The sequence below is a fragment of the Macrosteles quadrilineatus genome, unplaced genomic scaffold, assembly GCF_028750875.1.
Source record: "Macrosteles quadrilineatus isolate MER2022 unplaced genomic scaffold, UCM_ALF_1.0 Scaffold_13__1_contigs__length_4303367, whole genome shotgun sequence".
Lineage (NCBI taxonomy): Eukaryota > Metazoa > Arthropoda > Insecta > Hemiptera > Cicadellidae > Macrosteles > Macrosteles quadrilineatus.
The window spans coordinates 2,157,354-2,178,527 of NW_026542606.1; the positions used below are offsets into that span (position 1 = coordinate 2,157,354).

The following is a 21,174-nucleotide window of genomic DNA, read 5'->3' on the forward strand; positions in this document are numbered from 1 at the left end:
TGACTCATGGTTATGCAGGTTTGGGATTGGTTGAGCCGTGAATGGGAGCTGCGCGCGCATCTCGTCACAGGTGATTTTGTAACAGATATCGTCATTTGTCAGAGAGAACTACGCGACGGCGCCGTCCGGTGACAGTAACAGTACTAACAGTTTTCGAGGAGCGCCTTACCGCTGTCACCGATATTCCAGTCACCGTATTTTCGAGCCTCTTGTCACCGATATTTCAATGACAAACCGGAAAATATCGAACATCCCTAGCTGCAATGTAATAAGAATAGGCTAAGGTTATTATTGCTGTCAGTCAATTCCAATTGGTACTTGACTTTTCACTTTTCACTCTTGTCAGTTGTTGTGCATCGTAAACATGTCCAAAATATTTACACCAACTAATCAAATAAGATTAACGAATGTCGCTGTTGTCAGGATGAAAAAAGGTGGCAAAAGATTCGAGATTGCCTGTTACAGAAATAAGGTGGTCTCATGGAGGAACAATGTGTAAGTAGGCCTAACTTTAACTTGGTTAGGCTAGGTGAGGTACTAGGTAGGCTTTTAGCGTTGAATAGCCTAGTCAATGCTTTAATAATAATAATAAATGGTCTTTATTCAGCAAGCGTTTTTCAGATATTTACAATTCTGCTTTACAAAACAACTCTTGTCATTAACCTACTTAAATTATAAATAAAAACAAACAATCTAAAAACAATATAAATAATCAATCTTCTCTGTGGTGGTACAATGTAAAAACAATCAATGATAGCGAGCTTTAATAACAATCTATAAAAATAATCTATAAAACAATCCATAAAACAGTCTATAAAATCAATCTATAATTTAACAATCTTAAAACTATCCAAAAATCAACTATGTACAACAACACAATGTTTGTAGCAAAGAACTCAAAACTCACCCAAATATGCTTTTAATCTTTTTTTGAATGAGTTAAGAGTGTTGGCCCCCTTTACCTGATTAGGGAGAGCATTATACAAGGCGGGACCGAAGTATGAGAAGGCGCGCCTCCCCACCTCATGCCTGACTCTGCGAAAGTGTAACAAATGGAGTGGAACTAGTGAAGTGTATGTGCTTCAAGTTGAAGATAAACCATAGGCCTACAACATTGGGACAATTAATCAGTATTGGGCATATGAAAAAATAGGCCTACCATAACTAGGCCTAGGCATGTTCTGATGTTCCTGTTAACTAGCCTACCTAGGCCTACATTGTTTTCATAGACAGTATAGATGATCTTTAACATGCTCCCAATTCTTGAAAATATGAAGCAATAAATAGATTTGTATAAGGGCGATTCCACCGTTAAGTGTGTGACATTCGCAGACAAAAATCCAACTTTATTGTTTAAATTCCACCACTAAATGCAATAATTGACACACAAAGTTGTATGACAAGTTACATTAGAGACGTATTTCCAAAGAGTGGGAGACGTATTATTGCCGAATAGGCAAGTCTTAAGCTGAGATGACACACTCAGGTAGGCTGTTATAATGAAAATAAGGAACAGCTTGGGACCCAGGATGTACCCTTGCTCTCTTGATCAGGGCTTTTTGAGAAGCATTTTGTCTCAGATAACCAGCCCCATCAACATTAGGTATGGAATCTGACTATTGCCTTTCCACCAAAAAGGAAGCAAACCAATCTAGCGCCACTCCCCTGATTCCCAAGACAGACATTCTTTTCAAAAGTAAAGTAAATCATGGTTTACCATATCAAATGCCTTGCTTAGGTAAAAAAATTTGCCTGTTACATACTGCCTGTTGGCCAATTCTTTCACTAAGTTATCTTGTTTACTAAGCTAAGGATGGCACTTGTAGTTAATTTATTCTTTAAAAATCCATTTTGGTTAGTGACAAGTATTTTATATGTTTCAAGTAAGTCATATATAGTCTATTCAAAACAGCTTTTAAAATAATTTTGGACATTGTAGACAGCAGACTGATAGGCCGATAGTAATTGCAAAAGGTTTCATCTCCTTTCTTAAAAACCGGTATTACCACTGCCACTTTCAGAGCTGATGGAAATGTCCCCTCAACAAAAGAATGGTTTACTAGGTGGCATAATTGTCTAGCCACATATTCACCGACCGACTTCAGAATTTAGGAGAGATGTCATCAACTCCAGCCGACGTTTTACTTTTCATTGAATTAATAATACTTTTATTTATGTGACGGGGGCAAGAAAACATTACTGAGCTTTGTGTGTATCGTTTGTTATTAAATAATGTTTTACTTTGCTTGGCAAATTATCCCCTATAATGGTGAAATGCTTGTTGAGTGTTTCACATTCTTTTTCTGGCTTGCTTACTTCTTCTCCTTTTCTATTTACAAGATGGATAGTTTTCCACTCTTTTTCTTGTTTTCGTCTATTGTCATTAACTATCCCCTAGATGGTTTTACTTTTGTTTTCTGATTTAATCTGAGGTAATTCTAGTTTAGGAAATGGTCAGAGCTAAGATATACTGTACTAGCTGAACCCGGCAGACGTTGTCTTGCCTTTGACTATTTATCATTTAAGTACCGTAACGTTTAATTGTCTTATTTTATATGAAGTGCTTATAACTAAATTAAAATACTTACGACAACTAGTGAAACACATATAGTACAAAGGATAACCAATTCTTTATTATTGCTCTTATATTAATGCTAGTGGGTAGACAATATTTTTGGTCTTTCTATTCGGCTCAATCACGTCCTGGTTGAAGTTCGTTCGATACGCTCACTCACCTTTAGGTTTGAGCTCGTTCGCTACGCTCACTCACCTTTAGGTTGGAGCTCGTTCGCTGCGCTCACTTGCCTTCAGGTTAGCTCGTTCGCTACGCTCACTTGCCTTCAGGTTAGCTCGTTCACTACGCTAACTCGCCTCCAGGTTGAAGTTCGTTCGCTATGCTCACTCACCTTTTGGTTGCAAATTAGCTGTTGTCATAAATGTAAAAGAAATAATAGTGCTGCACCCTGTTGGTAATCCTTGTAACTTTAATGCTATTGAACATCATAGAACAGAACCAACTTGTTTAATTGAAACAGCTGTTAAGATTCATTAATTCCATTTCTCATAAGGTTAACATTGGAAACTCCAGAGCCACTGGGGCGGAGCCGATTGGACGGATCACGAAATTGATGGTGTATAAACCTATTCCATGAAATTCTACACGTATGTACCAAGTTTCGTGGCAATCGGTTCAGCGGTGTCTGAGTTCATCACTGCCAAATATATATACAAACATCCTCTTTTATACTTATAGATTTAATTTTCTCGTATAGTGCGAAGCATTTGTTTTTTACTTTCTTCCCCTATATAGTATATGGAGAAAGTTGGTATTGTTTTAGTGAAAATTTTTAGTTTTGAGTGGATATATCTGTTTTAAGTCCCCCTGAATCCAAAATAGTGGTTTTCTAAGTGATGTCTAGGTCTGCCTGTATGTGTGGATGTGTTCAGAGCTACAAACCACACCTGTTGTCCGATTTTTGTGAAATATGGTATGTAGGCATTAATCCAAGGTATCTCCAAAAATTTTATTCATTTTTTTTAAATTTTAATTTTTAACTGTGATTTTTTCATAAAATAACGGAAAAATCGGAATTTCTCAAAAACGATTTTGATGAAAATGTAGTAAGATTAAGCTATGTGTTGTAGTCCTTTAAATTCAGAACAAGATGGTACAAATCCTATTTCTGTAAAAATTGTGGTTCAAAAGTTATTGCAACTTACGGTATGTTATTTTTCCATTAAAAAAAACGTAAATTTTTTTGTAAAATGTTAATAGTTTAGTAAGAAATAAATGAATTTTACAAATTTGATCAAAATATGTTTATAAACAAGCAAACTACAACAGTTTACTTATTCTCCAGAAGAATAACATCGGAATTTAAAATTATTTTTTTTTTGAATTTTATCCGTAACCATTAGGCGCATAATAACCTTTCAATATCTATATATTAATTTGAAACTGGTTTTCTTTGTCACAGCTATTTTGAGAGAACGGCTGGGCGTAGAAACTCGTAGAGGTGTCTAAAGAAAGGTCTTGGTCTGTAGATGAGCCATCAAAAGAAAAACATGGTGAATTCCCTTGGGGCTCTGCCCCCGTGGCCTTTAAATTCCCATCCCATGTTATTCTTATGGAGGAAAACGGGGGTTTTGTCACAGCTAATTTGAGAGAACGGCTGGGTATAGAAACTTGGTAGGGGTCTCTAAAGAAAGGTCTTGGTCTGTAGATGAGCCATCAAAAGAGGAAAGAGGTATTCCCTTGGGGCTCTGCCCCAGAAGCCTTTAAATTTGCCTCTTCAGATTTGTTTACATTACGACCATATGCATAATTCTACACTACTTTTTAATGCAACAGCTGTTAATATTTAAATTGTGATTTATTGAATTTGTCAAAATAAAGTAAAGTATTTGCAATGGATTTTTCTGATTTTAAAATTGATTTTCTTCTGCGTCATGTCATGTTTTGCAATATTATGTTCTATTACCAAATCAGTGGAAAATCCTAAAATCACAGTAACTTTTAAAATTATTTCTTATGGAGTTAACTTATCTAATTGTATGGGTTGGTTTCTGCCTTTTTTACCACTTCTTGGAGATTGTACGTAGGTGATATTCTTTGGCATATTGCAACTGTAGACGAAACTTGGGTTGGTGTAATTATTACAATGGAAAAGAGCGAGAAATCCTGGCCAATTTGAGATAGGCTAAAAATAAAACTGTATTAACACTGTGCTACATTTCTTGAGCAATCATTGAAATAACCGATTTGCAAACAAAGGAAACATAGAAAAAGTCATAGAACACAACCAAGTAGAAGAAATGGAAAAAAGTATTTTTCTTACACTAAAAACACTAAAAAAACAAGATCAGCTATTTGAAAAAAGATAAGATATTTACAAAAGATTTTGATTATATCTAACTGTTATGTAGATCGTGAGTATTTCTATAATCTTTGAGTCACCAGTAATGCTTCGCAATTGCTCGAATTCGAGCAACAGGTACACTAGTACTAAATTATTTGTTTTTTAAGCTCTACAAAATGGTTTGGGAAGAAATTGCTAGATTTTATGTTTTTTGGGTCAAAAATGGAAAAAACTTTTTTACCCCATAAACCCCGTTTCCATAGTTCGATCATGCTGGTTCGCGACCTCGTTTGAATAGATGTAGGTTTACACATTTGTACCTAATTTAATCAAAATCGGATCATTTTTGCTCAAGTTATCGTGCTAACGGACACTCACACACACACATATATATATATATACTAGCTGTACCTGCGGGCTTTGCCCCGTTTAACTTCATAAGTATTCGCATGGCTCAATCACGTCCTGGTTGAAGTTCGTTCGCTACGCTCACTCACCTTTAGGTTGGAGCTCGTTCGCTGCGCTCACTTGCCTTCAGGTTAGCTCCTTCGCTACGCTAACTCGCCTCCAAGTTGAAGTTTGTTCGCTACCCTCACTCACCTTTTGGTTGCAAATTAGCTGTTGTCATAAATTACAAAAAAATAATAGTGCTGCACCCTGTTGGTAATCCTTGTAACTTTAATGCTATTGAACATCATAGAACAGAACCAACTTGTTTAATTGAAACAGCTGTTAAGATTCATCAATTTCTATTAAATATGAAAAATCATAGGAAACTCCAGAGCCACTGGGGCGGAGCCCGAAAGTCCGATCAGAATAAAAACTACTTAGTTTTCCTATTTAATGTCCAAAGAATAGGTGTACCGAACTTCAACCTTCTAGGTAAAAGGGAAGTGGGAGAATTAGTGATGAGTGAGTGAGTGAGTCAGTGAGTCAGTGAGGGCTTTGCCTTTTATATATTTAGATGAATTTGAACGGATGGTGTTTTTGGCCTCTAGGGACCTCAAAAAACAAAAAAGGAAATCGGTCCCGGTAGTCAGGTCTTACCATGAGTACTAGGGTATTAGCTTATTCCCTATATGGGAAATTCGCTAAAATTAATGTGTTATGGTCCTAAACGTACAGGGTCCTGAAAGACCGTCGCGTGGTTTTTTGGCGCCCGGGGCGGGATGTTGCCAGGCGCCCCCCCCCCCCCCCCAACACAGAATGAGTGATGATGTCGCTATCTTTGTTTTAATCCCCAAAAACAGACACCTGAAGGGATTGAATCACCTTACAACAATACTAGAGTCAGAAATCTGGAATTGATTATTAGGGATAAATTACTTAAATTTTGTATGAAAATCTTTTTTAATTGATGATAACCAAATCCCAATTAATGTAAGAAAATGTTAAAATGTATAAAAAGTACTATACTGTATATGTTATTAATTAATACAGAGCAAATTGAAATTAATGCAATGTATGCAAAACCTCAAACCAAACCTACTCTGAATAGAATTTTTATACAGAATAAAAGAAAACCACGTTATCACATTTAGATATGAGATCCTAAACATTAAGTGTAAATAACTCTTAATCACTCATCAAACTAAGCTGGCAGCTCAGCTGAGACTGCCGTAGGAGAAAGGAGTGATTGGGGTAGGGGTGGTTCCCAAGGTCGACCGTCGGCCGGTCGGGCGAAATAAAAATAGAATACGGCAGCTACGTGTACAGAGCAACACCGCGAACCGCGACATTGCAATATTAAGATAATTAAGACATTGCAATATATTAAGATAATTAAGTTGGGACAGAGCCTTCAACTCCACAGTGGAAATGATTGTTTAGGCTATTATTACTAAATTGAATTCAATACTGTATTGATATTTAATTTGGAAAACATTGCAAATTATAAAGTGATTGGTATCAAATAATATGTATTTGTTCAATAAAGGCATACAACGTAATATTCAACATTCAGTTACACACACGAATAATAGAACTAGTATTCGTGGTTATACATAACTTTCCAAAATACGTTATGTGCATCTAACTTTTTTAAATTTTGTTGCATTACTTTTGCCGCAGCGCCCAGGGCGGTCGCCCTGGTCGCCCCACCCACGCGACGGCCCTGCTGAAAGACACTTGGCCTGTGAAAATACTATTTCATTGTCAATTTAAACTCTTAGTATTGAAGTATGGCTATGGAAATAATAAGTGTAAATTTGTTTAATTGTCTCAGATATTTTTCAATTTTATTTGAACCCAGTGACGAGACCTGTATTATACAAATATTTTATTTACCTATGTTTCCTGAAGGTCTTGTAGGTTGTTGAGCTACTTGATGCGCATTTTGCCACTCAGTGCGGCATCTTCATAGAGTATCTTCTTACACTTATGTACAGTAGTGTAAGAAATCAAGTCTAAGAAGATGTTCTATGAAAATGCCGCACTGAGTGACAAAATGCGAATCAAGTAGTTCAACAACCTACAAAACCTTCAGATAACATAGGTAAATAAAATTTTTAGATATTTTTCACTACATTAACCAATTTCAAGGGTCGTTTACTTTAAGATCTGGCCACGTTTTCCGTTAGGGCCTAGATTTTCTCTTATGTGTTCTAAATTGATCTAATAAGATAAAAGTACAGTGATAAAAGTAGTGTAAAAACTCATGGTGCTTTCTTCTATAGTGAGAAGGATATTGACGAAGTCCTGCAAACACACACAGTGTTTACAAATGTCTCCAAAGGACAAGTTGCAAAAAAAGAAGACTTGATGAAAGCTTTTGGAAAAGAAGATCAAACCGAAATTTGTAAGGAAATTTTAGCTAAAGGTGAACTACAAGTTTCTGACAAGGAGCGGCAAACTCAATTGGATTCTTTATTCAAAGATATCGCAACAACAGTTGCAGGTTTGTTAACTAGATTTAGAAATGGTAGTACTATAACTATGAATTATCTGTTTTAATTACTTAGTTTAACTTTAGCAGAAAAGGAATATTAGCACATAACTCTTTAGGAAAATGCAAAGTTGTTAACCTTGGCCAAGTCATTTATCTGCCGCTGTTAATGGTCTTGTTGATTATTTTACTTTTAAGCTTTTCAGGTAAGTGGTCTTGTTGAGCGAAGTTCTACTCATAAATTAATTTTTGTAAATATCCTCGACTATTTCTTTTAGTTTCTGCTCTTTATAAAATGTCATTTCAGACACATTGTGACTCATTGTGTTATTAGCATTGTTAATTGTTATTATTAACTGAACAAAAATTTCAAATGAAAATCAGACCCTGTCAAAACACAGTAATATTTACAGTAGTTGGATGGATTGTAATCTGTTGGTAAAACCTTTATCACTTTAGAGTTGAAAAAGATTAGTTTGAAAATTAGAACTATTGAGACTGTAGTTGGTGGTTTCCTTAAGGACTGGTTTATTTTAATATCCAGCTTTATAGTTTTGTTTGTGGCTGTCTGTGTGTGTCTATGTGCAATAAATAGCCATAAACATGTATTAGGCTGCAACAGATTTAGATAGTGCACATTAAAATTAATCACTTCTAAAATACTACAAATCCTACCCTAGACTACATCCCTCTGAAGATGGAGGTCACCTTGTGTGTGTGTGTGTGTGTGTGTTTTTTTTTTTACTAAACTAAGTGACCTTACTTGCCTTAATTAATTTTCTAAATCCTCTGAGGAGTCTCAGAAGGTCCTGTCTGAATTAAGCGAAATTTTTACTAAAATACACGTAACTATGAAATACAACGTTTAAGTTGGCCCACTGGCCTACTAACATTAAGTCTATCTCGCCCAGCTGCTCGGACATTACAGAATACTTTGACAAAGTACAACTAAGTGTCGTAACACAACAGTGCTAGCAGTTTCCTTCGGCTTTTCCCAATAGGTAACAGCACGTACTGGGTTACTTTTTGTGTCTGCATTAATGGCGTTACGCGATGGTCCTAGTAGTTACAACTTTCCCCGATACGCGGCAGCACGTACTGGGTCACTTTTTGTGTCTGCATTACTGGCGTTACGCGATGGTGCTAGTAGTTTCAGCTCTCCCCGATAGGTGGCAGCGCGTATTGGGTCACTTGTTGTTTTTACGATAAACTGCATTGGTTTTACTGTACTGCAATTTTGTTCTTTAGGTTGGCAATTCTGGTGTTCAGAACGGCCAATTTATAAAGTAAACAAACCTGGTGCTTAGTAACATTTATGTACACTTTGTAACGTTATCTTTTGAGGTTGTGAATATGGTGAAATGGCTTGAAAACGTAAACATACTTCGGTTACTGTAATATCCTTTAGAGAATAAAACTTAGGTTTTATTAAGCAAAACTGAATACAAGAATTAAACAGAATAAATAAACAAATCTGACTAAAACATTAAGAATGTCAGCTGACATTTTGTACAGTACTTGGAATATCACCACATTCTTCCGCTCTAGTAAATTTTATACACATCAAATTTCTTAGGTAACACCTTTGGTCTGGTTGACCGACGTGGTGGATGAGGTTGATTGCAGGGAGCGCTGCTGGTTTGATGTTCATCATTTTCAGGAACACCATCTGACGTTGCTGGTGGTAAACATAAATCTGTATAGTTTTGAAGGAGCGGTTGTGACGAAGTAGTGTTCTGTTCCAGAAGGAGCGATTTTGACGAGGTAGTGTTCTGTTCCAACTGTTCATCACCGTCTTCGTTTTCATAAGTAAGATTTGTTGGATTTTGCATTACATTTCCTCTTGGTGCTAAATATCTTAAGGACACAATTGATTCTCTTCCTTCTTTATTGCGGACTAAAGAATATTTTGGGTTTGTCTCAATTACTTCAACCTCTTCGACCAGTGGGTCAAACTTACTGCCTCTTATGTGCTTCTTCATAAGAACTTTTCCTGGAATAGTCAGCCAAGTAGGGATAGTTTCTCCATTGCTAGATCTTCTTTGATGTTTAAACATTCTTTCGTGCGGTGTACAATTCGTAGCTGTGCATAAGAGGGATCTGATGCAATGAAGGGCTTCATCTAAAACACTTTCCCACTGAGTTATTTTCATCCCTCTCGATTTCAATGCTAGCTGAACAGTATTCCATATTACTCCGTTGAATCGTTCAACTTGCCCATTTCCACGTGGGTTATATGGACTTGCACGACTTGTAGCTATTCCCAAATTATGTAAAAATGATTTTAGTTCTACCGACATAAAACCGCTACCCTGGTCTGTGTGTATATATGATGGTGTACCAAAAATACTGAAGACTTTGTGAAGTTGTTTGATAATAGTTCTTGAGCTCATATCAGGACAGGGGAGTGCAAAAGGATAACGTGAATATTCGTCAACTATAGTTAGAATATAGGTGTTATTTGTTACTGAAGGGATTGGCCCTTTAAAATCCATATTAAGCCTCTCAAATGGGGCCATAGCTTTGATGAGATGTCCACTAGAAGTTTTCAGGAATTTTGGTTTGATCTCTGCACATAGTGGACAGCCTGCAGTCATTTTTCGCACATCTTCGACTGAGTAAGGAAGATTGTGGGTTCGGACCCAGTGCACCATTCGAGTAACGCCTGGATGACATAGTGACTTATGTAAGTCAATTAAACTTTGATTTGGCATCGAACTGCAGAGTCGAGTGAAGGCATCAGCGACTGTATTTTGAATACCAGGCCTGTAGACAGTGTCAAAACTAAAACAAGACAGTTCTAGCCTCCATCGTTGAAGTTTCTCATTCTTTATTTTGCTACTGTGTTTTTGATCAAAAATAAATGACACCGACCTTTGATCTGACCACAATCTTGAAATGCCGTCCAACTAAGAAATGTCTCCATTTCCTGACTGCCTCGACAATAGCTGCTGCTTCCTTTTCTATTATCGAGTGTCTCTTTTCACTGTCTGATAACGATCGTGAAAAAAAAGCAACTGGACGACCCATTTGACTAAGAGTCGCTGCAAGTGCATTCTGTGATGCATCAGTTTCTACTACGAATGGGATAGATTCATCAATAGTATTAATAGCAGACTGAGCTATCTCTTGTTTCAGTTTTTCATAGTCAGAAACAACTTCTGGAGGAATTGGGAATGTTTTGCATTTAACTAATCTGTGTACTTTTTCAGAAAATTGAGGGATCCATCTTGAATAGTGAGCTAGCATTCCAACTGCACGCCTTAATAAATCAAAATTACTAGGAACAGGTAAGTTCAGAAGGGGTTCAAGACTAAAACATTAAGAATGTCAGCTGACATTTTGTACAGTACTTGGAATATCACCACAGTTACATTACAAGACAAACTTGAAGTGTTAAAACGATTAGACAATGGTGAAAGTGCGTCAAAATTGGCTGTTGAGTTTGGAGTGAGGAATGCTACGATCACCGACTGGAAGAAAAACCGGTTACAAATAGAACAGTTTTGTATTGCTTCCACAAGTAAGTGTACTAAATCCTGCCATACAGCGAAAACCACACCACTGGAGAACCTCGACAGTGCTTTGTTTGTTTGGTTTTCTCAAGAGAGAGAAAAAGGTACCCCGATTAGTGGACCCTTGATCAAAGAAAAAGCTCTACAGCTAAATGAATTATTGAAGGGAGACACGTCTTTTTCTGCTAGCACAGGCTGGCTTGATCGTTTTAAGAAGCGTCACGGCATACGACAATTAGCCATTACGGGTGAACGTCTTATCGTCCAATGAGGCTGCTGCAACCGAATAAGTTTCAGATACATTTGCTGACATGATTGCTGAAGGAAACTATTCACCGCAGCAAATTTACAATGCTGATGAAACTGGGCTTAATTTTAAGGCATTGCCTAAAAAAAGTCTGGCTTCTAAAGAAGAAATAAGTGCTCCTGGTTTGAAAATAAGCAAGGAAAGATTGACAGTTTTGGCCTGTAGTAATGCTGCTGGAAATCATAAACTCCCTTTAATGGTTATCGGCAAAGCAGCAAAACCAAGGGCATTTAAAAACCTAAATATAAATGCATTGCCTGTTGTCTACAAAAACTCCAAAAATGCTTGGATCAATCAATCAATCAACCAACTTCTTTATTTCATAAAATGTACAGATTGGTACATGAAATTGTGTCAACATAAGTTTTCTTATCTAGATCGCTAAAACTAGGGATTTTACAGCAGTCAAAACAGAATATATGATGACTGATGACCTCAGCACTATTTAAGGGATGGTTTAACGACCACTTTGTTCCCAAAGTCACTCGATTTTGTAATGAAAATATTTGGCTTACCAGTTCGAGCATTATTTTTTCTCAACAATGCAACTTCTCACCCGTCAGACGACAAATTGATAAGTGGAGACATAAGGGCCGTGTTTTTACCACCGAATGTGACCCCTTTGATCCAGCCAATGGATCAACATGTACTACAGCATGTGAAGCACTCATATAGGAAAAAGTTGTTGAGAAGAATACTGGAAGATCAGGACGAAACGCTCTCGTTGCTTCAAAAGCTCAAGATGGTAAACATTAAAGACGTCATTTATTGGGTAGCAGAAGCATGGGAATCTACAAGTGAACAACTGTTGAAAAAATCTTGGAGTAAACTGGGGTCAAGCCTAACTTTTCAGGACAACTTGAATCAACATGAAGAGAGAAACAAGGTTGTGCAGGTGCAGGAGCTGTTACAAAACATTCCTGGTTGTGAGTACACTAATGGAAATGACGTGCATGAGTGGTTACAAGCTGACGACAATGATCATGAAATTTTAAGCGATCAGCAGATCGTTGAAAGGGTTTTGAGGGAACCAGAAAACAACTCAGACGAGAGTGAAGGCGAAGCTGACGACGGCAGCAAGCAGAGAGTATTCCACTCGGACGCGGCAGCTGCCTTTGATCTAGCGCTACGCTACGTTGAACAACAGTCCGTCTCGACCCCAGCGGATACATTGTTTCTATGGCGTTGGCGTCATTATGCTTCTAAGAGAGATCCTCTAATCTTCGTCAAAAAATTTTAACAGACTTTTTTAAACCAACTGAAGAACTTTAGTCCAACACTGTATGTAAATGTAAGTTTCAAACACTGTCTTTACTGTACTATACATTTGAAAAGTAGGCTACTGTACTGTGTAATTTTTACTGTAGTACGTACTGTACATGCTGTACTGTAATTCTATTATTCACTGTTTTTTCTATAAATAAAGCATAACTGATTTTCACTTATTCACTGTTTTTTCTTTAAAATATCCTTTCTTAAAAAAAAACACGTTTTCGGATTAAGCGGACTTTCGGATTACCGAAGTTTGGATTATTGGGACCCTACTGTATATATATTTTTTTGTTTTTTACATTGTCTCTTATTCTTGCGCTGTAACTTTACCAATACATAATTATTGAGCGGAGCGAGCGAAGCTCTTATACGTCGACTTTTATGCATTTCGTAATACGCAAACTCCTCCTAGACGGCTGAATCGATCGTTTTCAAATTTTGGATGGTGATAAAGACCATATCGGCGAGTGCCAACATCTATATGGCGTTAAAAATAACTCTCAGGAATCCGCCCCACTGGGTCTCAAAGTTTCAATGTAATCCTTATGGAAGCAGTATTTGACACATAAACAAAAACATATGATCAGCTGTTGCCTTTTAAATACAGTAGATAAAGAAATAGCTGATAGCATTATTCCACAGATATTAGAACAAAAACGGTATGAATCATAAATATAATCAAATGACGACACTAGCTTGAGGTCCGTGACGTAGGAAATGCTAAAGGAAGTACGGGAAGCAAGGAAGTAAGGGTGAGCAGTCTGGAGTGTGGAAACTGTTTATGACGAGTAGATTTAGGTATCTGCATTCCTAAAATTCTATGGGAAGGGAGGAAAACGGGTCCACGACGTAGGCAGTGGTGAAGGAAGTACTAAAGGTGAGCAGTCTGGAGTGTGGAAACTGTTTATGACGATTAGATATAGGTATCTGCATTCCAAAAATTATAAGGGAAGGGAGGTAAACGGGTCCGCGACGTAGGAAGTGATGAAGGTAGTAGTCAAGGCGAGCTGTCCGGAGTGTAGGAACTGCTTATGACCATTATATTAAGGTATTTCCAATCCAATGATGCTATGGGAAGGGAAGGAAACAGATCCGTGACGTAGGAAGTGGTGAAGGAAGTAGTCAAGGCGAGCGGTCCGGAGTGTGGGAACTGTTTATGACGATTAGATTAAGGTATCTGCAATCATAAAATGCTATGGGAAGGGAGGAAAACGGGTCCGCGACGTAGGAAGTGATGAAGGAGGTAGTCAAGGCGAGCTGTCCGGAGTGTGGGAACTGTTTATGACGATTAGATTTAGGTATCTGCATTCCTAAAATTCTATGGGAAGGGAGGAAAACAGGTCCGCGACGTAGGCAGTGGTGAAGGAAGTACTAAAGGTGAGCAGTCTGGAGTGTGGAAACTGTTTTTGACGATTAGATATAGGTATCTGCATTCCAAAAATTATAAGGGAAGGGAGGTAAACGGGTCCGCGACGTAGGAAGTGATGAAGGAAGTAGTCAAGGCGAGCTGTCCGGAGTGTAGGAACTGCTTATGACCATTATATCAAGGTATTTCCAATCCTATGATGCTATGGGAAGGGAGGGAAACAGGTCCGTGACGTAGGAAGTGGTGAAGGAAGTAGTAAAGGCGAGCGGACCGGAGTTTGGGAAATGTTTATGACGATTAGATTAAGGTATCTGCAAACATAAAATGCTATGGCAAGGGAGGAAAACGGGTCCGCGACGTAGGAAGTGATGAAGGAAGTAGTCAAGGCGAGCTGTCCGGAGTGTGGGAACTGTTTATAACGATTAGATTAAGGTATCTGCAATCAAAAAATGCTATGGAAAGGGAGGGAAACAGGTCCGTGTCGTAGGAAGTGGCGAACGAAGTAGTAAAGGCGAGCAGTCCGGAGTGTGGGAACTGTTTATGACGATTAGGTTAAGGCATCTGCAATCATAAAATGCAATGGGAAGGGAGGTAAACAGGTCCGTGACGTAGGAAGTGGTGAAGGGATTAGTAAATGCGAGCAGTTCGGAGTGTACGAAACTGCTTATGACCATTATATTAAGGTATTTCCAATCCTATGATGCTATGGGAAGGGAGGGAAACAGGTCCGTGACGTAGGAAGTGGTGAAGGAAGTAGTAAAGGCGAGCGGTCCGGAGTGTGGGAACTGTTTATGACGATTAGATTAAGGTATCTGCAATCATAAAATGCTATGGGAAGGGAGGAAAACGGGTCCGCGACGTAGGAAGTGATGAAAGAAGTAGTCAAGGCGAGCTGTCCGGAGTGTGGGAACTGTTTATAACGATTAGATTAAGGTATATGCAATCAAAAAATGCTATGGAAAGGGAGGGAAACAGGTCCGTGTCGTAGGAAGTGGCGAACGAAGTAGTAAAGGCGAGCAGTCCGGAGTGTGGGAACTGTTTATAACGATTAGATTAAGGTATCTGCAATCAAAAAATGCTATGGAAAGGGAGGGAAACAGGTCCGTGTCGTAGGAAGTGGCGAACGAAGTAGTAAAGGCGAGCAGTCCGGAGTGTGGGAACTGTTTATGACGATTAGGTTAAGGCATCTGCAATCATAAAATGCAATGGGAAGGGAGGTAAACAGGTCCGTGACGTAGGAAGTGGTGAAGGGATTAGTAAATGCGAGCAGTTCGGAGTGTAGAAACTGCTTATGACCATTATATTAAGGTATTTCCAATCCTATGATGCTATGGGAAGGGAGGGAAACAGGTCCGTGACGTAGGAAGTGGTGAAGGAAGTAGTAAAGGCGAGCGGTCCGGAGTGTGGGAACTGTTTATGACGATTAGATTAAGGTATCTGCAATCATAAAATGCTATGGGAAGGGAGAAAAACGGGTCCACGACGTAGGAAGTGATGAAGGAAGTAGTCAAGGCGAGCTGTCCGGAGTGTGGGAACTGTTTATGACGATTAGATTAAGGTATCTGCAATCAAAAAATGCTATGGAGAGGGAGGGAAACAGGTCCGTGGCGTAGGAAGTGGCGAAGGAAGTAGTAAAGGCGAGCAGTCCGGAGTGTGGGAACTGTTTATGACGATTAGATTAAGGTATCTGCAATCAAAAAATGCTATGGAAAGGGAGGGAAACAGGTCCGTGGCGTAGGAAGTGGCGAAGGAAATAGTAAAGGCGAGCAGTCCGGAGTGTGGGAACTGTTTATGACGATTAGATTAAGGTATCTGCAATCATAAAATGCTATGGGAAGGGAGGAAATCGGGTCCGTGACGTAGGAAGTGATGAAGGAAGTAGTCAAGGCGAGCTGTCCGGAGTGTGGGAACTGTTTATGACGATTAGATTAAGGTATCTGCAATCAAAAAATGCTATGGAAAGGGAGGGAAATAGGTCCGCGACGTAAGAAGTGGTGAAGGAAGTAGTAAAGGCGAGCAGTACGGAGTGTGGGAACTGTTTATGACGATTAAATTAAGGTATCTGCAATCATAAAATGCTATGGGAAGGGAGAGAAAAGGCCCGAGACGTATGAAGCGATGAAGGCAGTAGTCAAGGTGAGCTGTCCGGAGTGTGGGATCTGTTTATGACGATTAGATTAAGGTATCTACAATCTTAAAATTCTATGGAAAGAGAGGGAAAAAGGTCCGCGACGTAAGAAGAGGTGAAGGAAGTAGTAAGGTGAGCAGTGTGGAGTGTGGGAACTGGAAACCGTTTGTAGCAGTTAGATTAATGTATCTGCAATGCTGAAATGCTATGAGAAGGGGATGGAAGCATCCCCCTGACATATAAAATGGTGAAAGGAGTAGTAAAGGCTAGCAGTGTGGAGTGTGGGAACTGTCTTTGGCAATTACATTAATGTATCTGCAATCCAAAAATGCTATGGGAAGGGAGGAAAACGGGTCCGTGACGTAGGAAGTGATGAAGGAAGTAGTCAAGGCGAGCTGTCCGGAGTGTGGGAACTGTTTATGACGATTATATTAAGGTATCTGCAATCAAAAAATGCTATGGAAAGGGAGGGAAACAGGTCCGTGGCGTAGTAAAGGCGAGCAGTCCGGAGTGTGGGAACTGTTTATGACGATTAGATTAAGGTATTTGCAATCCTATGATGCTATGGGATGGGAGGGAAATAGGTCTGCCACGTAGGAAGTGGTGAAGGAAGTAATAAAGGCGAGCAGTACGGAGTGTGGGAACTGTTTATGACGATTAAATTAAGGTATTTGCAATCATAAAATTCTATGGGAAGGGATAGAAAAGGCCCGAGACGTATGAAGCGGTGAAGGCAGTAGTCAAGGTGAGCTGTCCGGAGTGTGGGAACTGTTTATGACGATTAGATTAAGGTATTTGCAATCCTATGATGCTATGGGAAGGGAGGGAAAAAGATCCGCGACGTAGGGGGTGGTGAAGGAAGTAGTAAAGGTGAGCGTGTTGAGTGTGAGAATGGATTGAAGTATCTGCAATGCTAAAACGCTGTGGAAAGAGACTGTAGACTGTAGGTTAAAATGATTACGAAGCACGATTTGATACATATTTCGATACATGCTGTCGTTTACAATAGTAATTTACAACTGAGTTGACAACAGCTGATTTTTACTCCATAGAGGAAAAAAACTATTTTACTTCCTAAAGAGTAAAAATGTTACTTTAGACCCGCAACGCATGCATTAAAAACGACTGGTATTACTGCAGTATGACCAAAACAATATAATATAAACCTTTGATGGCTCCGCTCAATTTTGTGGATGCCTCTGCGAACGCCACCTAGTACATCCTAAATATACCGGTACAAAAAAAGGGATTAAGTAGGTAACTTTTAATTTAACACATTGTTCCAATTTAGTAATGAAAAAAACCAAGTTAAGTAGTACCCAAATGTTTGGTTGTTTATTTATTGTAAAAAAAACAACACTAAAAGCATATTTTTTTTTCAAAAAAAGTTACTCGAAAATCTTTTGAGTTTAATACCAGGTTACAAAGAAAAAATCTCTCTGTCCCATCAACTCAAGGGCAATAATTATTGGAGTTGCCTGAAAAAATAGTGTCTCTTTTAATTTTATTCGTAAAATATCTAGACTTATGTTGAGAAAAAGTGTCTTGTTCCCTGCACTTTGGTTCAATTTCATTGTGTACTATATTTAGTTAGGTAGAGCTCGTGCTTTTCCTGGTGAAGCCTGGGGCGCAGGTGGTTAGAGTGGCTCTGAACCGGTTTTGTGTGGGCTTCAAGCCTACCCCCAGGCTTTACCAAGAAACGCACGAGCTATAGCATATTTTACTCTGACTTCACTTCAAAAGGGATTTGGGTGCGTATTTTGTGGGGAAGGCAGTCAAAATTTATCAGGCCACACTGATTGTAATTCTGTGCTCATAGGGCTATCTTTACAAACTAGTTATTCTTGAATTGTTTTACACTGGTATAGCCATCATTATGAAAACAGTTGTTTGCAATTTCAGATAAGTGTGTTAATCCAGAAACAAAACGGCCATATCCTGTGTCAATTATTGAAAAAGCCTTGAGAGATGTTCACTTTTCTGTCAAGCCCAATAGGAATGCCAAACAACAGGTAATAAGCCAGACTTCAATACTTTTTTTGGTTAGAGAACAATTAATTTACAATTAATTTTATGTTTTTACTACCTATAAATTTTGGAATGTCCAGTAACGGTTATTTCTTTATAAAGTACTAAAATTAATGTGCAAGCTTTTGGGCTGTTTCGAGATATTCTTCTTTATCATGAAGTAATCTTTAGCTTGAAAAAAATCAACACATTTATTTTGGATGATCCAACAAAAATGCAACTTTAGACAAGTAATGAACAGATTTCAACTGTGTAGTTGTGATCGTGTGCAATCTAGACAGGGGAAGCAGGATTTTTTATTGATCTTTTTTATTTGGCGTTTTCGGGTATTTGGTTTTGTTAGTAGAGGTGGGGATGGTGGAAAGCTTATGAGTTTGCAGTTTACTTTGATCATGTCTTTGCCATTTATTTTGTGAAAGCTGGCTCTTTTGATTATTCTTCTTTAACCTAAACAATTATTTCAGATTTAATTTGATTTTCTATATACAATACTGATTTTGATTGTTTAAAAATCTGAAAATGATAACACGCGTGCACCAAGTGTGTATTTTACGAACAATGGCCGGTTCTTTCAGCACTTTTGCAATGAAACCTAACAGGCTATCTACCGGTAACGGAAATCACATAAGTAACGAAAAAGTCGCGGATTTTAATAACTGGTCATGGAAAAGTCACAGATTTTACATATCGGTCACGGAAAATCTCCTATGTTTAATTTTCCCTTTAGAAACGACTCTTAAAGATTAAGACTCATTTGATTTACTCCGTGATTTTATTAGATTTTCAATACTTACTTTCCATGTCCGGAATTCAGACTTCGCTTTTCCAAAAATTTGCTACCGATATGGCTTTGTCATTCGCATGTAAAAGATCATCTAATGTGCAAGACTGGTCTAGGCGTGGGCAGATCAGCAGAGGTGGCCAGGATCCTGAACAGCACCACACGCGCACAAGATGTTTTCTTTTTCTGGTAAGAGACCCCATTTCTGCATGTTTGTCTTGGATTTTGGTACCTCGACTCTAATTCGATTTAGGGTCTTCCACACCGTGTAATGAAGGCCTCCACCAGGAGCCAGTTCCTCCCTGGCTGGTATGGGAGGGTTAGTCAACGTGGCGTCCCACCTTGCCACCCGATTGCTTGAGATTGATCCATCCAGGACTTGTGTCCGTGATAAAAAGCTCTTTCTGGACCGAAGCCGTCGCTCTGCAGGTTGGTGGCCGTGTAATGGGTGACAAGGGTCTGTCTCTTGCTTAGTCCTTTCTGCGTCGGCAGCGACATCACGTCGGATTGATGGAGGGGCGATCCCTTTGATAGGATAGAGTTTGTGTAGTGGGGTTGGTTTCAAACACCCAGTTACAATCCGAGCCATGTCATTGACTGCAATGTCAACCTTTTTTGCATGTGACGATGCATTCCATACTGGTGCAGCGTACTCCGCAGCCGACACACTGAGCACTAAAGCTGAGGTTCTGAGGACATTAGGGTTAGCACCCCAGCATATACTGCTGGTGAGCTTCCTGATGATATTATTCCTCGCCGAGTCTTTACCTCTTGTCGCAATACAATGCGCCTTGCACAATACAATGTCAGTGTGCGGTCCAGTATGACACCAAGATATTTGGGTGTAGGACAATGCTGAAGACGGTCTCCCCGCCACCTCACATTCAACTCACGGCCTGCTTCTCTATTGTTTAGGTGAAAGGCACAAACTTGGGTCTTAGCAGGGTTCGGCTTGAGGTGATTTGCATCATAGTACTGGGAAAGTCCATTTAGAGTCATAGTCAGCTTCTGTTCCACCTCTTCAAAACTCCTGCCTTGTGCCGCCACCGCCGTATCATCGGCATATATATACTGACGTGTAGTGTTTGGCAACGGTTGGTCGTTAGTGTAAATGTTATAAAGAGCTGGGGCTAAGACGCTACCCTGAGGCAATCCATTTCTTTGATTCCTCCATCTACTCTTCTTGCCCTGAAGGGACACAAAAAACCGCCTGTTATGAAGAAAAGTGTCTATCATTGAAGTCAGCTGATAGTCTTTGGTAATACTGTATACTTTTCCCAAGAGTCTTCGGTGGTTTACGGTATCGTAGGCAGCTGTTAAATCTACAAAAGCGACACCCGTGATCTGTTTTTTCTCAAAACCAACCTCAATGTGCTGGGTCAGGTTTAAAACTTGGCCACAACAAGACTTGCCTGATCGAAAGCCTGCCTGTTGTGGCATGATCTTTTGTTCCAGAAAATCGCCGATTCGATTGAGTATCAGACGTTTTAATATTTTATATGTGTGGCATAAGAGAGAAACAGGTAGAAAGTTCTTAGGATACTTCTAGAAGGGAGGGGGAAGACCCAAAGTCAATAGTGCAGAGTTAAATGTGCTCTCTGGTTTTTTAAAGTTTTTTACAAGAAATAATAGTTTGTTTACTTACAATTGTGTACAGCTGTTTGAGTTTTATTTCAGTGCGTGTCTTATAAAAATAATATTTCTGAAAAAGGGTTTATTCTGAGAGTAAGATGAGAAAAACATAAAAGTTTTACTGAGAAATCAACAACTTATGCAGGTAAAGAGATAGGCTGGGTTTCTTATCAGATCAGATAAGAGGGTTGCACTGCTTGAGTTTTCCTTATCTACAATGGGATGAGTCAACTTTATCTCTGAGCGGGACATGGACAACTATTATCTGCCAGTTTGTTTACTTCCTTGTTTACATGCTGTTTGAAACCGGAATTACAATACTGAAGAAACTATAATTTTTTTAACAAATATTGCCATTACAAAGTTAGTACTAGTGGTGAATTGAGTAGCCACTTATTTTTA

General features: G+C 38.9%; 1 protein-coding gene across 1 annotated transcript in view; it reads left to right on the plus strand.

Moving 5' to 3' along the window:
• The first annotated feature begins 270 nt into the window (after window positions 1-270).
• The window catches only part of LOC129004959 (ribosome maturation protein SBDS-like), a 46,563-nt gene continuing 25,659 nt past the window's right edge, over window positions 271-21,174 (plus strand). The window contains exons 1-3 of the mRNA XM_054433687.1: window positions 271-495; window positions 7,535-7,755; window positions 18,234-18,343. Coding sequence (XP_054289662.1) covers window positions 365-495; window positions 7,535-7,755; window positions 18,234-18,343 — 462 coding nt within the window. The 5' untranslated portion in view covers window positions 271-364. The remainder of the gene's footprint in view (window positions 496-7,534; window positions 7,756-18,233; window positions 18,344-21,174) is intronic.